Source organism: Neofelis nebulosa, chromosome 16, assembly GCF_028018385.1.
Source record: "Neofelis nebulosa isolate mNeoNeb1 chromosome 16, mNeoNeb1.pri, whole genome shotgun sequence".
Taxonomy (NCBI): Eukaryota; Metazoa; Chordata; class Mammalia; order Carnivora; family Felidae; genus Neofelis; species Neofelis nebulosa.
The window spans coordinates 55,546,067-55,562,140 of record NC_080797.1 but is presented as its reverse complement, the minus strand read 5'-3'; the positions used below and the strand labels follow the sequence as shown (position 1 = coordinate 55,562,140).

General features: G+C 48.0%; 1 protein-coding gene across 7 annotated transcripts in view; it reads left to right on the top strand.

The window, feature by feature from the left end:
- HNF1B (HNF1 homeobox B) overlaps positions 1–16,074 on the top strand; it is a 53,979-nt gene that overhangs the window by 34,017 nt on the left and 3,888 nt on the right. For 3 of the 7 annotated variants that reach the window (XR_009254814.1, XM_058703313.1, XM_058703316.1), the window contains exons 6-8: positions 3,983–4,118; positions 8,150–8,344; positions 10,980–11,098. Coding sequence is in view for 6 of the 7 variants with exons in the window: in XM_058703313.1 (XP_058559296.1) it covers positions 3,983–4,118; positions 8,150–8,344; positions 10,980–11,098 (450 nt within the window). In the remaining variant the exon portion in view is untranslated. The remainder of the gene's footprint in view (positions 1–3,982; positions 4,119–8,149; positions 8,345–10,979; positions 11,099–16,074) is intronic. The other 4 variants (XM_058703314.1, XM_058703317.1, XM_058703318.1 and 1 more) reach the window with 3 other exon arrangements.

Sequence of the window (16,074 nt, the reverse complement as noted above, 5' to 3'; positions counted from 1 at the left end):
TAAAAATAACATGGGCAAGAGAACCAGTGTGTGTAAGCCTTGGGCTCAGCAATAAGATGGATATGTTGCTTAACTTTAGCTTCCTCATCTATAAAATGGGGGGTAATAATGCCTGCGTCATGGGGTTGGTGTGAGGGCTGCTTATAGCTCCGCTGTCGTTTGGGTAAGCCCCATGTGAGGAGTGACAATCTCTTGTGTACTAACTGTCAGTGGGACGTGAATTGGAAATCTTACCCCAGTAATTAGTTTGGGAAATGCTGCTGATCATTTGAGCTTTCTTTTGCACTATCTGTCCCCTCTCCCATACCCAAATGCATTGACAAAAAGCTGGCCAGATTTAGGGTTGCAGTTTGTGTATGTTGAACCTTGTTGTTGTTTTTTTCATAGATAATTTTTTCAATGTTTGTTTATTTTTGAGAGAGAGACAGAGCATGAAAGGGGAGGGGCAGAGGGAGAGGGAGACACAGAATCTGAAGCAGGCTCCAGGCTCTGAGCTGTCAGCATAGACACGGGGCTCAAACTCATGAATGTTGAGATCCTGAGCTGAATTCAGGTACTTAACCTACTGAGCCACCCAGGTGCCCCCCTCCTTTTTTTTTTTTTTCAAAAGCACATACTGGGGTGCCTGGCTGGCTCCATCAGTGGAGCATGTGGCTTTTGATCTCAGAGTCATGAGTTTGAGCCCCACACTGGGTGTAGAGTTTACTTAAAAATAATAATAATAATAATAATAATAATAATTAAAAAGCACATTCTGGATTCTTTCACATTGAAGCAGTATAGCCTAACAGTGAAAAACCTTGGTGGCAAATGGCCTGCTTTCAATACCAACACCACTTCTTGTGCAAATTTCTTTACTTCTTCAGCTTCAGTTTCCTTGTCCACAATGTAGGGGCAATAACACTAACCTCTTAGGCTGTAGGCAGTAAAGCACTTAACATAGGTGAAAGTTCTGCAAATGGCAGCATTCATGTAATTCAAACCCAGCTGCGTCCTTGGCAGCCCCGGGCTTCCTTCAGGCTTGGTGACAAATAGAAAAGAATGGTTGCATTTTAGTGGGAAGGCACTTGACCAAGGTTACCCCCAAACAGTAAGTATTTGAACTCTAGTAAAACTGAGTTTGAATTCTGGCTTCCTCACTCACTAGTCAAGGGACCTAGTGTTAGTCTTGCAACTCTTCGGGGAATCAGTCTCTTAATCTGTAACACAGGGGCAGTGATAATAATGCCCTCCCTAGCTGTGTCGATACCTATTGAGGACAGTCAGTGGAAGCACATTACAGACTCTGAAGCCATGCACATTTAAGTTGTTTTTTTCGTCGGCATCTGCGTTTGTCTTTCACCATTAAAATCAAACATTGAAACAGGAGAGATTACCGTCACTTCATTGACTTTCTCCAAAGGACTACATTACCCAAAGGAAGTCCGAAGGCAGGTTACTGATTTTTTTTTTTTTAATGACTCTGACATTTTGAAAAACAAGTCCAGCAAACAGGCTGGTTCTCTCTTGTTTGATGTGGTCGGAATTCCTTCTTGGTCACGTGACCCCCCCCCCCAACTCCTTTCTCGATGCCCATTTTAAAAACACAAACAAACCTGTTTGGTTTTTTTCTTTCTTTCTTTTTCAAATTAACCTTGGAAGCTCTGTGGCTGACCAGGTCAAGGTGGGAGATAGTGTCTTACCTGGGTGCTGGTGTGCGACCTATAATTTGACAAGCTCTGGGAGGAAGGGCAACTGAGTTACTCAGACACTGAATGTTTGTATCCTAACCCTAAATCGTTTCCCAGTGGTCCTGATACCATCAAGAATGTCTGGAGCAATTCACAATGATGGGAGACCTCTATTTTCCTTCCTTCCTTCTTTCTTTTCTTCCTCCTTTCTCCCTCCCTCCCTTCTTTCCTTCCTTCCTTCCTTCCTCCCTCCCTCCCTTCCTTCCTTCCTCCCTCCCTCCCTCCTTTTCTTCCTTCCTTCCTGATTTTATTTTATTTTATTTTATTTTTTTTAATTTTTTTTTTTCAACGTTTTTTATTTATTTTTGGGACAGAGAGAGACAGAGCATGAACGGGGGAGGGGCAGAGAGAGAGGGAGACACAGAATCAGAAGCAGGCTCCAGGCTCTGAGCCATCGGCCCAGAGCCCGACGCGGGGCTCGAACTCACGGACCGCGAGATCGTGACCTGGCTGAAGTCGGACGCTTAACCGACTGCGCCACCCAGGCGCCCCCCTGATTTTATTTTTAAGTAATCTCTACACCCAACGTGGGGCTTGAACTTACAACCCCGAGATCAAGAGTCATGTGCTCCACCAACAGAGCCAGCTAGGTGGCCTGAGGCACCCTTTCTTAATAATTTTAGAAATTATTTTAAAACTCTAAGTATTAAAATGCTTCATCACCAAAAGTGGGTGTGGGTGTGTGTGAAAGTGATAGCTCCTTATAATTAATGGGGAAACACTGGAAGCATTTCTGAAAACATCAGAATCAAAGCAAGCACATCTATTACAGCTGTTACTGTTTGATACTATTTAGAAAGTTCTAACCAATGCAATAGACATGTACACATATGAGTACTAGCAAGGAAGAGACCCTATCAGCACATGTGCTTGTGATGTCATTATACGTTTGGAGAAATGAAGAAAATCAATAAGGAAAAGACACTATTAGGAATAAATAAAAGGATTCGATCCCTCCCCCCCAAAAGGATGTATGAAGTAAACACGTGAAAATCAGTAGCTTTCTCTTACTAACCTGTCACTAAAATATAATGGTGAAACAGAATGGGGGCACCTGGGGCCGAGGGCTTATTGTTTAGTAGCTTTCTCATTACAACATCAGTTCCTTGACCAAAAAAAAAAAAATAAAAATCTTTTAATGGATAGTGGAGATTTGGAAAAGGTAGAGAAGCCCAATGATGTCTGATCCCCCTGCAACCCTTGATAATAATTGCAGGGGTGGGGAAAGTTTCTCTCTAAAAGAAGTTCTCTAAAAGAACTCAAATTCTAGAGGCAGACAGACCTGTGTTTGAATACCAGATATACCATTTACTAGGTTATTGGATCTTAGGCATTATACATATCTACTCTGAGCCTTGGTTTTTTTCATCAGGGAAACAGGGATGGCAGAAGTATCTGCCTCATGGAACTATCATGAAGTTTGTAAGTTAATGTACAAGTGGTACTTAATGGAGCCTGTAGTCCGTGAAAGCTTTCTTGCACTTCTGCCTGGTCCCCAGTCTGCTCTCCCAGAGCATTTCTTCAGTTATTATTTTTAGCAGCCACGTGTCTTTAGCACCAATAATATACAAGGTACAGAGCAGAACAGAGGATACTTCCAAATTAAGCAAGTGACAGTCCTCTAATACCCCATGGGCAGAAGAATGTCTAAGGCAGGCTAGGAACTCAGAGATAGTCAACCAATGAGGGGCACCTGGGTGGCTCAATCAGTTGAGCCTCCAACTTTGGCTCAGGTCATGATCTCATGGGTTGTGGATTCGAGCCCCACATTGGGCTGGCAGCTCAGAGCCTGGAGCCTGCTTCGTATTCTGTGTCTCCTCTCTCTGTCGTTCCCCTGCTTGCACTCTGTCTCTCAAAAATAAATAAATGTTAAAAATATTTTTTACTTAAAAGAAAAAAAGATAGTCAACCACTGGAAGCACCATAGGGAAAGGATTATTGGGTATTTTACTTCTCTATCTCCAGCATCTAGAAATGTGCCTCAGTGTATGCTTAATAATTTTTACTGAATGAATGAATGAATGAATGAGCTGTGCCAAGGAATTGCTCAGTCATGTCATTAAAAAAAATTTTTTTTTCTGTCAGCACAGAACCCAATGCGGGGCTCAAACCCACAGACCGTGAGATCATGACCTGAGCCAAAGTCAGTCGCTTAACCGACTGAGCCCCTAGGTGCCCCGAGTTATGTCAATTTGGACACTGCTTTTTGCAATCCCAGCTCCACTCATGGTGTTTTTGTTTTTTCTCTCCAGCAGATCTCAGTCTCAGGAGGTGGTCTGCCCCCCGTCAGCACCTTGACGAATATCCACAGCCTGTCCCACCATAATCCCCAGCAATCTCAAAACCTCATCATGACCCCCCTCTCTGGAGTCATGGCCATTGCACAAAGTAAGTTCTGTTCTTGGTCAGAAAACTTCGGGGGTAGGTAAGGAGAAGTGTGGGAAGTAAGTCAACCTGAGTTTCAAAACAGTTCCTAGCAGACCCCCTTCAAACTCACCCACCACTTGTAGGATTTGATTCCACTTGTTTAGTTCCTTTTCTCTCTCCTCAACCGTATTTGGACTGTTTAGCCTAAAGAAAGAGAAAATAACAGAATCAAGGTGAATCTTGGGCACAACTCACCAGCTGTGCATCCTGGGGCAAATCATTAACCTTAATGAGGTTCTGTTTCCTCATCTGTAAAATGGGTTGCTGATTAAATAATAGTGTGTAGAAACATGCTTGTCAATCTATAAGGCGTGAGTATGTATAATATCATAGCTTATACTTTTGTCTAGTGTTCATTTCAACCACTAAGTTTACGGTGGATTTTCCACAAAGTTATGCTGATGTTTCTTTGTGTTGGCAAAGATGGAACAACAATGGGCTTCCTTCTAAACAGGGAATTTCATGTGGTCATGGGACGCCTGTTTGCCCAGTGGTGCAAGTCCAGTGAGAGGGAGCTCTGAGGGAAACTGGCGGAGCATCTCCGAGTCTTTAAGGAGAAACATGGCTGGAGACTGGTGAATGGATCAGGTCCTCCCAGGTCTAGGAGGCCCTCATTCCACATCCTCACAGATGGGCCAGTTCAGGGCATGGGAAGGCTGACTGGGGCCATGTCTGTGGATGGCTCTCTCAGAATCCTAATGTGGATGAGTGTTCAGTGTGTTCTCAGCTCAGTCGTGACAGCTAAGGCCAAGTCACCACTGTGACCCTGGGAAGCGCTCCCAAGAAGTCTCAGGAGGGATCGAAGGAAGGCGCATTGCTCATCTTTCTTTTAACTGACATTGTTCCTCTGCCCTTGTGGCTGCACCGACTCCTCTGTATTTTATCACCTTTTCCTGTTTCTCTCTTCTCTCTCTCTAAATCAGCCCCAGCAAAGTAGCAACTCATCCCTTCTGAGGAGACGGCTTATGTGTTCTTTGAGGGCAAAACAGGGCTGAGCCTAAGGGAGGCACAGCTTTCCTGAGTATGTGTGGCTCTCACTGTATCCTCAACTGCTCAGAAATGGATGTACCCAGGGGTGCCTGGGTGGCTCAGTAGGTGAACGTCCGACTTCAGCTTAGGTCATGATGTCACGGTCTGTGCGTTCGAGCCCCACATCGGACTCTGTGCTGACAGCTCAGAGCCTGGAGCCTGCTTCGGATTCTGTGTCTCTCTCTGCCCCCCCCCCACCCCCTGCCCACTCTGTCTCTCTCTGCCTCTGAAAATTAAACCTTAAAAAAAATTTTTTTTTAAAGAAATGGTTGCACCCTGCATTTCTTTGCAGAGAGAAATGGGAGTAGAGAAGCATTTAGAGGGCTTACCAAATAAAAATTTATTTTGAACTTACTGCCTTTTCACAGGAATATGGTAACCAGACTAACACCAGGGTTTGAGAATGAGATAGGATATCTAAACCCAGCTTGCTCGCCTTCTAGAAGATTTGAGTAAAAGACCCATGAGTAAGATATGCCACCTCTTTATTTCCACGACCAAAATGATACATGAACCATCCCACTTGCCTCTTTTCTTCCCACATCAAGCTTTGGCCGACAGCTACACAATTACATATTTTCTTTTTTTTTTTAATTTTTTTTTAATGTTTTTATTTATCTTTGAGACAGAGAGAGACAGAGCATGAGCAGGGGAGGGGCAGAGAGAGGGGGAGACACAGAATCCGAAGCAGGCTCCAGGCTCTGAGCTGCCAGCACAGAGCCTGATGCAGGGCTTGAACTCACGGAGTGTGAGATCATGACCTGAGCTAAATCAGATGGACGCTCAACCGACTGAACCACCCACGCACCCCCACAATTACATATTTTCTTAGGCACTATCTGAACTAAAATTTTTCCTGGAGCTATCCCATATTTTTCAATCTCGTTCCTCCTAATCTCCTCACCCACACTTGTCTACCTTCTCACTGTAGTCCTAATCTACTGCAGGTGGGCAGCACCAGAGTGTAGGTGGCCCTTGGAAGGGTGTGCGTGTGCGTGCGTGCGTGTGCTTGGAGCGGAGGGAGCATGAACAATGGTGAGCGTCAACAGAAAACCCAGCTGAGACACATGGTCCTACCCTACAGAGTGTCAGGATGAATAATTACTTGCAGGCACCTTCATGTGGCCAACTGTTGGGTTGAGTGTGTGGGTCCTGCCTGGGGACCACAGAGGCCCATGGAGAAGTGATAACAAAGGCCCCAGCCCTGCCGACTCCTCACACTCTCTTCATCCCCTGGGCTGCACAACATGCTTCTTGGGCAGGAACCAGTGCGCAGAAAGCAGGGGAAAAGGCCACGAGTCACACTTCGCGGGAGCTAGGATGACATCAGTGGCTCTGGATCCTGGAATTGAGGCACAGCAGCATCACAGACGGTGTTGAAAATAAGATTCCTGGGCCTCACCTCGGAAGGTTCTGACTCATTAAGTCTTGGGTGGGGCGGAGGAATGTGTATTTCTTAAAGAGCTCCCCCAGATGACTCTAAAGCACAGGCAGGTTTCAGAACTGTGCCCTCAAATGTCATCCACTCTAGGCAGGGTAATTTGCTTTTCTGGGCAGGGATTTCCCAAAAGAGTAGCTGTAATGGGCTCCCCGGGGGAACAGCAAGCATCTGGGGCCTCCCAGGAGACTGAGACCACAGTGGAAGGCAGGAGAGGGAAACAGGATATCAGGGTATCAGGTGAGCCACTGGGGAATGGGAGATAGTGCTGGTCTGAGGGCGATCAGAGGACCCGGCCCCATCCCCACCCAGGGAAGCCAGGAGGGGGCTTCTTCCTTCACTTCCGCTCAGGAGCCTTGCCTTTTAGGGTTCTGATAACAGTATCAGCTAAAACCCTGAGTAAGCAGCAGCTGAGGTCTTTGTGCTATCTCCCTGGAGGACTTCCCACAAACCCACTTCTGGAACCCTCTCTGTTTCAGGAAAGGCTCTCGAGTTGTCCCTTCCACACTTGCCTAGACACCTTTTTCTGGATTTTCTTCTTCCCTCCCATCCTGCCCCCCATTTCACAGAAAGCACGGTCAAAGGAACATTGACAGCCCCAGGAAAGAGGTCAGGGTGTCTTGCCCCTGATCCCCTCATCCCTACTCATACTCTGCCTCAGCTGTCTCCCCCACACTCCTGCCCAGAGATGTGGGACCAGGGACCCAGTCTGTAGTGCCGGCCCTGGTTCTGAAGAGGCTTCAGGACACAAGCATGGAGCAGTACCACAGAAGCCTCCCACCCCCAGAACAGAAAGATGGCAAGAACCACTGTAAACTGTCAACCTTTCACTTACGACTCAGTAAGTGAGTCGTACCTCCTCCCAGTACCTGGACCTCTGGATGCCACAAGCCCCGTGCCACTGGATGAGTTACGTCCACTTCATAGAACTGGCTGAGGTCTGCTGTTTTTCCTGCTCTCTGCTATCGGCAAGAGAATGAGCACCTGACCTCTGTCGGGGTCTTTGCACAAGTCCACTAAATGAGGGTGTTCTGGCTTCATACTCCTAGGACTGTGGAGGTGGTTTTGTTGTTTTGTCGAAATGTGAGTTCCTGATCACTCCTGCCCTCTGCTGGACAGACAGGCCTGGGCACTAATCTGCCTCCTTTAAGTGCCCTGAGGGCACCGGGCAGCCCTCTCAGGGAGTCGGGCCTGGAGGGAGTGGGCAAGTAGAGGCAGCTTTCCCAGGGCCCTGGCAACCTCAAGTTTGGGAGGTGCCGGGTGACTTTGGGAGACTCTCACACCTCAGATCTGTGTAAGCCCATTTCCATCTACAACTCACTGTGGAATGTCAGCAGGTCGATCTCTCCAAGCCTCAGTTTCTTTGTCTGTATAACGGATCTAGAAAGTCGTTTCCTGTGCAATCTCTCAAGCAAAGCTCAGCCTTGCCTGGCTCACAGCAGGGGCTCGGTGGGTGACCTCATCCATGCACTCAACCCTCCCCTTCCCGGAAGCCACCTCTGATCTTTCCTTCTTGCTCCCACAGGCCTCAACACCTCCCAAGCACAGAGCGTCCCTGTCATCAACAGTGTGGCTGGCAGCCTGGCCGCCCTGCAGCCTGTCCAGTTCTCCCAGCAGCTACACAGCCCTCACCAGCAGCCCCTCATGCAGCAAAGCCCCGGCAGCCACATGACTCAGCAGCCCTTCATGGCGGCCGTGACTCAGCTACAGAACTCCCACAGTAAGGATGCAGGCGGGTTGGGGGGGTGGGGCGGAGGTACCAGCAAGGGCCCTACGCAACCCACCTCTGCCCTCTCTGGATCTGTACTTGCTTGGAAGTATACTGATTTGGTCACTTTTCTCTACCTGTTATCAACCCAGACAGTGTCTCAGCATGACCTTCCTGTGGTCTGTGCCTTTCCTAGATCCCCCCCCGCCCAATTCCTGGGGGGCGGGCAGGTTTGAAGAGGACAGTTGAGGGCCCACTTTACATAAGTGGAGTTGGAGAAAGAAAGCAGGGTGTAGCACATGTGTGGGACACATGCCACTGTTGCCCACTTTGGTACCCATGGAAGATATCACCGATCAGCCACAGTACCTTTTCCTGATGAGCCTCAACTTAGCCTTTTCAATCTGAAAGTCTGAGCAGCCATTACCAGATGGCAAGAGTGGGAATGCAATTTGCATCCCATGTGCCCTCCCTGAAATTGAAGAATCTTCTAGAATCCCCGTGCTCTCCAATTTACACACCCCGAACATCTCGAATTGAGAATCATGAGCACAGGTGGAAAATGCCATCTGCATGCCATCCTGGATAAGGAATATTAGCACTTCTCCCCCCCCCCCCCCCCCAGTTCTCATATCCTATTTCTATACCTACTCTCAGTCCTGTCTTTCAACCACTTATTTCCCACCCACAGCCAGCCACTAGATCTCTGCCCTCCACCCTGAGCCCCAGGCCCCCAGCCCTCTGGCCATGTCAGGATACAGCCCCTGGCCTACAAGTCTGGGGAGAAATCATGGCAGGCACCATCCCACAGGAACACCAGAGAAGTCTCTGTAATAGAGTGATCATCTTTTGGAGTCAGACACACCTAGATTTAAATCCTGGTCCTGAGACTTACCAGTTGTGTAGTCATTGGTAAGTTACTTACCCACTCTCTGGACCTCAATTTTCCTCATCTGTAAAATGGAAATAATAATGTAGAGTGATAATGGAGATGAAGTAAGACTTGGTATGAACCATGTTTGGTGAGCATAAGAGTGAAAGAAATGCAAGTCATTGTTTATTAAGGGAGTTTTTAATAAGAGGAGGCAGGAATGGGGAAGGGGAGTTTTGTTTCTCCCCGGCTGCCTCAATCGGAACCATGGGTCTAAGGAAGAGCAACCAAGTTTGGCCTTCTATCCTCAGGCTCTGTCCCCGCCTCAGGCCTGTGGAGCTTGTTTCTATGCACCATCTCACATTCCAATCACATTTTTTTTTTTTTTGTGGCTTTAAAAAAAAATCTGCCATAGCCTGTAGCAGAGTCTGGGACCATATGTCATACCCCACTTTCTGTCTTTTCAGGGCCTGGCAATATGCCCCCAATTGTCCCTGCCCCCTCACCTGGGCAGGATTCCTCAGTGGCCAGGCCTAGGTGGGACAGCCAGACACTGGTCACCAGTGACCTGTGGACCACCAAGGCCCAGCTAGGGGCCCCCGGACCAGGAAATAACCGGCCTCCCTCCACAGGAAGGACAAGCTGGGCTGGCAAGTGGTGACATTTACCCCATTCCCTACTAGAGAATGCTTTGGTAGAGAATAAACTGCTCCCTCCCTCATGGCCCAACAGCCACATGCTTCTGTTAGGTCATGTGACCTGGAGTTTATATGAATCTAATGGTCAGTTACAGAACTCAAAAGGTTCTAGACTTGGTGAACAAGTACTGTTAAAGCTAAAAACCGAGTCACACACTCCTGGAGGTTTTATTTGAATCTTGTCTCCCTTCGTCATCCTTCCTATTTCTGCGATGGCATGATGTGACATACGATGTCATTTTAGTGCAGTCTGGAACAACCCAGATTTATATAATTATTTATAATTGTATAATTGTTGATTATACAATTAACTATATCCATGTCTAATTATCATTGTTAATTCATTTATAATTGCTTGCATGAGGCCAGGTGCTTGAGTCATGGCAGATACAACAAGCATGCGCTGGCCAGCTCATTTATGTTTGCTAACTGCTTAGAACTTTTTTTTTTTTTTGTCTTAAAATCTCTGATGCGTCACATATGCCTGAGGGGGCCACTTGTTGATGTCTGGGCACCTAACATTTTATTGAAAGTCAGGAGAACACGGGGCGCCTGGGTGGCTCCGTCGGTTGGGTGTCCGACTTCGGCTCGGGTCATGATCTCACGGTCCGTGAGTTCGGGCCCCGTGTCGGGCTCTGTGCTGACAGCTCAGAGCCTGGAGCCTGCTTCAGATTCTGTGTCTCCCTCTCTCTCTGCCCCTCCCCCGTTCATGCTCTGTCTCGCTCTGTCTCAAAAATAAATAAACACTTGAAAGTCAGGAGAACAGAAGTGCTGTCTACTACTACATGAAAGACACTGTGCAAAGCTCTTTGGTACAAAGTACTTTCCACATGATGTTTTCTAACCCTACATTCCTATTTTACAGATGAGGAAATTGAGGTTAAGTAATTGAGCGAGGATTTAAACACATGGCTAGTGTTTTTACCCCATCACACTGCCTTCCAAAACATCGCCGCCACCACCACTGCCCTTCCGTCTGCCTGGGGACACAGGAGTGATGGGATGGGATGGGGTATCTGTAGCTGTGCATGTGCTTGTGTGATCTCAGCTTGACTCTGTCTTCACTCTGTCTCTCCAGTGTACACACACAAGCAGGAACCCCCCCAGTATTCGCACACATCCCGGTTTCCGTCTGCGATGGTGGTCACGGATACAAGCAGCATCAGTACGCTTACCAACATGTCTTCCAGTAAACAGGTAATGCTGGCAGGAAGTCAGGAGAGGGCAGTGGCTGGGGCTACTGATGTGCAGACAGCGTGGTGCGTGTGGACTGAGCCGTAAGCCTGGTCCTTCCCAGGCTCCTGGTTACTTGCTAGAGGAATCCCTGAGGTCACAGGGCAAAGAAGATGGGCCACAGCCTAAAGGGACTGACTGCTCCCCCAGCTTTGCCAACAAGAGCAAAAAATGACTACAGCTTGATAAATCACTGGAGACTGGGTGACACAGAGCCTTTAGGTAGTGAGACTGAGTATTCCCCAGGAGATTAATCAGTGAGCCATAGAAAAGGTGTTTCCAAGGGAGACTCAGGAAAGTCACACCCTCTAAAGAGTTTCATGCTTTGCAAGAGGGACCCCTTTGAGGATTTTCCACAAGTTAATCAATGGAAAAAGGGAGTAAGCAGTCAGGGTCCTGAGGCCAATTCCCCCAGTCCAAGACCCATGCTGGACCCAGAACGCTGTAAGCTCCAGAGAATGACCCAATTCAACCAACCCATGGAGATGCCCCAGTAGACAACCTGGCCTTAGAGGGGACCTGCAATTACTTGGTCTGCTGTCAAGAAGCTTGGAATTGACTTCCTGGTGCATGAAAAGTGGGAAATCCAGAGGATTAGTCACTCTTTCAGTGGATGGCTGGTTCCCACCTCCACGCAGGGTTGACGAAGTAGCAAAGACAACCAAAGGTGCGGCTCATCATTGCCGCTTGGACAGCTGGACTGTCACGGGACACCGAGAGTTAGGAAATAGGACAAGATGTCTGAGCATGCATGACAATTCCAGAATAATACAATAGGACCTTTTAGGAGCTGGGGTCTGTGCAGTGTGGGAACTGTTTGGCCTTTATTGATTACTAGATAAGTAGGCAACAACCTTGAACTTCATGTCAGTGGCTCTCAGCAGGGTTTGGTCTTGTTGATGGTCTTTTATCCACCTGAGCCCTGTGAATCACACCTCCTCCACTGCCACATGCTGCCGAGCAAGTTCTTTCATGGGCTCAGGTTCTCTGTTTTTCCCTTTGCCCACATCTCCTGGTCCTGCAGTGTTGTGGAGCAGTAGCTTCTGTTCCTGGTTTGCCACTTGTTTGGTTACCTTGACCTCTCTGAGCCCTTGTTTCTTCAGCTTTAAAATGAGAGTTGTAACATCTCCTTATTCTGGAGATTCAATGAGGTCATGTAGATTAAGGGCCTGGCATGTCCTGGGCGTGTGCATGTGCATTCATGAAATGCGTGCACGTGCGCACGTGCACACACACACACACACACACACACACACACACACACACAGCCTAGGTAGCTGGGCTCTGGAGTTGGGGGGAGAGGGAGCGTTGTGTGGGACCGGCTCTGCCACTCTTCTCTCACCCAATGGAAGATGAAAGGACACCCCCTGTTGCCCTGCCCTTCGACTCCCGTGTGATTTCCCACTCTTTGTAGTGAGCAGGGAAAACATTTATCTGTGCTCACAAATCTCAATCAGGGGGGCAGCCAGGCGCAGCAGCCCTGCTTGGGAATACCTTCCCCTTTGAAAGGTTTATCAATCCATCTGCCGCTTGGTCAGCCCTAGACAGGGCTGTGATTAATTATTCCTGTCTTCCCCAAGTTGACTTTGATGCTTGCTTGTTGAAACAGGCCCTCTGAATTCAGGAAATTGTCTCTTAATCAAAATACTTGGAGATGCTCTCTGAGCATCTGGCCCCCAAATGGCGTCTCCCCTCCACTGGACAGAGTGGCCAGCCAACCTTGAAGCTGCATGAACAGCCCTCTAGAACCACCGTGAAGTTGTCCCTAAGTCCCTGGATATTCCAGGAGTCTGGTAGTAAGCTCATTTCTGGGATGATAAGAAGGATGATTACACTTAGGATAAAACTATTCACATAGCATTTTATGTTTACACTTCTCATGAACAGGATCTCATCATTTCTTTTTACTGAAACTTCCTTAGTACAAAGGAATGAACTGAGGCTCAGAGGTGGAGAGTGACCTTCCCAAGGTCCAACAGGTGATCACTTCTAGAGCTGGACCTTTAGACTCTGGGCTTTGGCTCTAAATCCTAGACTCCTTCCACCTAAACGATATTTATCTTCCAATATCCATCTCTAAAATACCCATGGTATTTGCTGCTGTTGTGGAGTTAACGGTCAGGAACAAGGGTAAAATCTAGCCCACGTAGGTGTTCCAATCAGGAAACTTCCTTCCTACAAACTGAAGAAGAGGAAGCGGGGGGAAGGGCAGAACGAAGTCAAGTGAGGGTACAGGTGCTGCCTCCTGACAGCAGAAAGAACCAAGGTGAAGAAAATTTGCACTAACTCTGTTCCCAAGGCAAAGGGTCAGAAATGAGTTCCGGTGGCAATTCTGCTTTCTCTTTGTTTTAAAGTATTATTTTCCAAAAGGAGTTTTAAGACCATTGCTGGGAGTTGGGGGCACATGGTGTGAGGAGGGGAAGATCCCTTGATTATAAGTATTGGGTGAACGGCTGGGTTAAAGTTAGACACCACAAGGTGGGGCTTCTCCGAATCTTTCACATGCTGCTGTGTGCCTCGAATGGGGCCATTAGTGTGCACAGAAGCTGCGGGCAGAGGGACACATCCTGGGCAGTGCTACTGTAGAAGCACCCCAGAGTTCTAGGAAAGCCCAGCAGCCTTGCATTAATCCTGGTTCCTTCCCTACTCGCCATGTGACCTTGGGCAGTTGATTCACCCTGCGAGACCACTTCTGCATCTCTCGTGGAGAAAATCCTACCCACCCCCCACCACAGGATCTTCAAAGTGTAGGAGACAGTGTCTGGTACATGGTCAAGTACTCAGAGTGCTAACCCCCTGTTTCTCCTTGCCACCTGTGATCCTTTAGGAGATACTTTCTATTGACTTCTTCAAAATGTAACTCACTGAACTACATGGGGTCAAAGGAGGTTCACTCCCAGGATAAAAGCAAATAGAGCAGGGACTGCCTTTGTGCTTAGCCAAATGCCTGGGCTATAGTAGACATTCAGTAAATATGAGTGAGTGAGTGAGTGAGTGAGTGAGTGAATGAATGAATTCAGAACTAACATTTTTTGAGTGCCTCCCATTTCCATAGCAGCACTCCGGGTGCTTTTCCATTCTTACCTTTCGTGGCCAACCTTCCCCACCCATTCTGCGAGGCCGACTTACAGAGCAAAGCACTGAGCTTTGGAGGTGGGATCTGGCCAAATTCACACAGATGATGAACCTGGAACTCAACTTCCAGACTACTGGTCTTCTCACTCCAAATCCATTAGGCAATGCTCTCCTTCTAATATCCATTTTTAAGCACTCATAAAAATGACCCAAGGTTATGTAGGTAGAAGGCTAAAACCAGGATTTGAACTGGTATCTGATCCCAGTATTTTCCATTGTCAGGACAGACGTGCCCCAGGGCCTTGTGGATCACATTTCAGGAATCTCAGGGTGGGACTGTCTCACCTGCAGCTCCTGCCCTCCGTCCTTTCCAGAGCTTATGCCTCCCCCTCCTCCTCAACCTTGGGTGCTGCCGAGTTACCATACGAGTGGGTCTGTGCCTGAGCTCCTGCAAAACAATGCCCCGCCAGTCTGGAAACCAGACCGCAGCAAGCACCGACCTTGGTTAGAACAAGTGTGGGCAGGCTGAGAGCCGAATCCTGTTTCCACAACCTCTGTGCCTACAGCTCCACTTCCTAGTTTATAGAGAGGTCAGGAGAGGGCCCCCAGAGCAGCCACCAGTCAGGGGTGCTGACAGGGAGGTGGACAGCCTTGCCATAAATCCCTGGCAACTATTCCACAGCTTCCAACCGTCTCTGCTGGTGGTCAACCAGTATGGTGTGATGATTAAGAGCACTCACTTGGGAGTTAGGCAGACCCAGGCCCAAGATTCTACCACCTTCTACCTGGGTGACCTCAGGCAAAAGTCCTAGCCTCTCTGAGCTTCGGTTTCCTCATTTGTAACATGAAAATAATGATTCCTCTTCTGGGCGGCCATTAAAAAGACTGAATGCTATAAATCTTGTAAAATACCTAGCTTGGTGCTTGGCCTAGAATACCCAGCCCATGGCGGCTGGGGTGAACTTGGCCTCCCCTGCTGGCAACCCTGAGGAAGGAAGACTGTAAGTAGCATTTATTTCTCCGTGGCCTCCCTGTGACCACACTCAGAAGGTAGAAGGAAATAACCTTCCTTGTGTTTAAGAGCATAGACTTTTCTGTTGTGAGACCCTGGGCAAGTTATTTATAATCTTTCTAGGCCTCAATTTCCTTGAAGTGTAATCATTACTTCTAATTAATGGAGCCATAATTAATCTAACTTAATAACAGCAGGAAGTTATCTGTACTCACGGTCTCTACTTCCTCACCCCCAATTCTGTCTTGGGGCTATTCCTGATGGGCATTTGTCCTGACACCGCATTAGAACCTCTCCGGTCCAGCTCACAAGTACCGCCATATTGTCAAACCCAATGGGGACTTTCCGACCTCCACCTCTGACACAGCTGATCCTCCCTCCTTTTTTCACTTGGTTTCTGGAACGATACCCATTCCTGGTTCTCCCCCACTGTGGCACTCCTCATTTCCATAGCTGGCAGCTTGTTTCCCCAACATTGAGTTGTTGGAGAGCCCTATCACTCATTCTCTTCTGTGTTCACTCCTGGGTGATCCCCAATCCCATGGCTCTGGATCAAGCATACACACTGATGGATCGTGTACTTCTGTCTCCAGTACAGACCTCTCCCTTGAGTGGCCCATTCACAAAGCCGGTGCAGCTCGGGCATGTACATGCAAATGCCCGGTGTATCTGACAAGCCTCACCAAAATAGGAACTCTTCATTTTGCCCGTTTCTCCCTACTCACACTGCTTCGTCCTGGGGCTTCTCCGTTTCCAGAAATGGTAACCAGTTATTCAGGTGAGGTACCTGGGAGTCTCCTTGATTCTTCTCTGCGCGCCCTACAACCAGTCCATGGATAAGCTCTGCATCCCA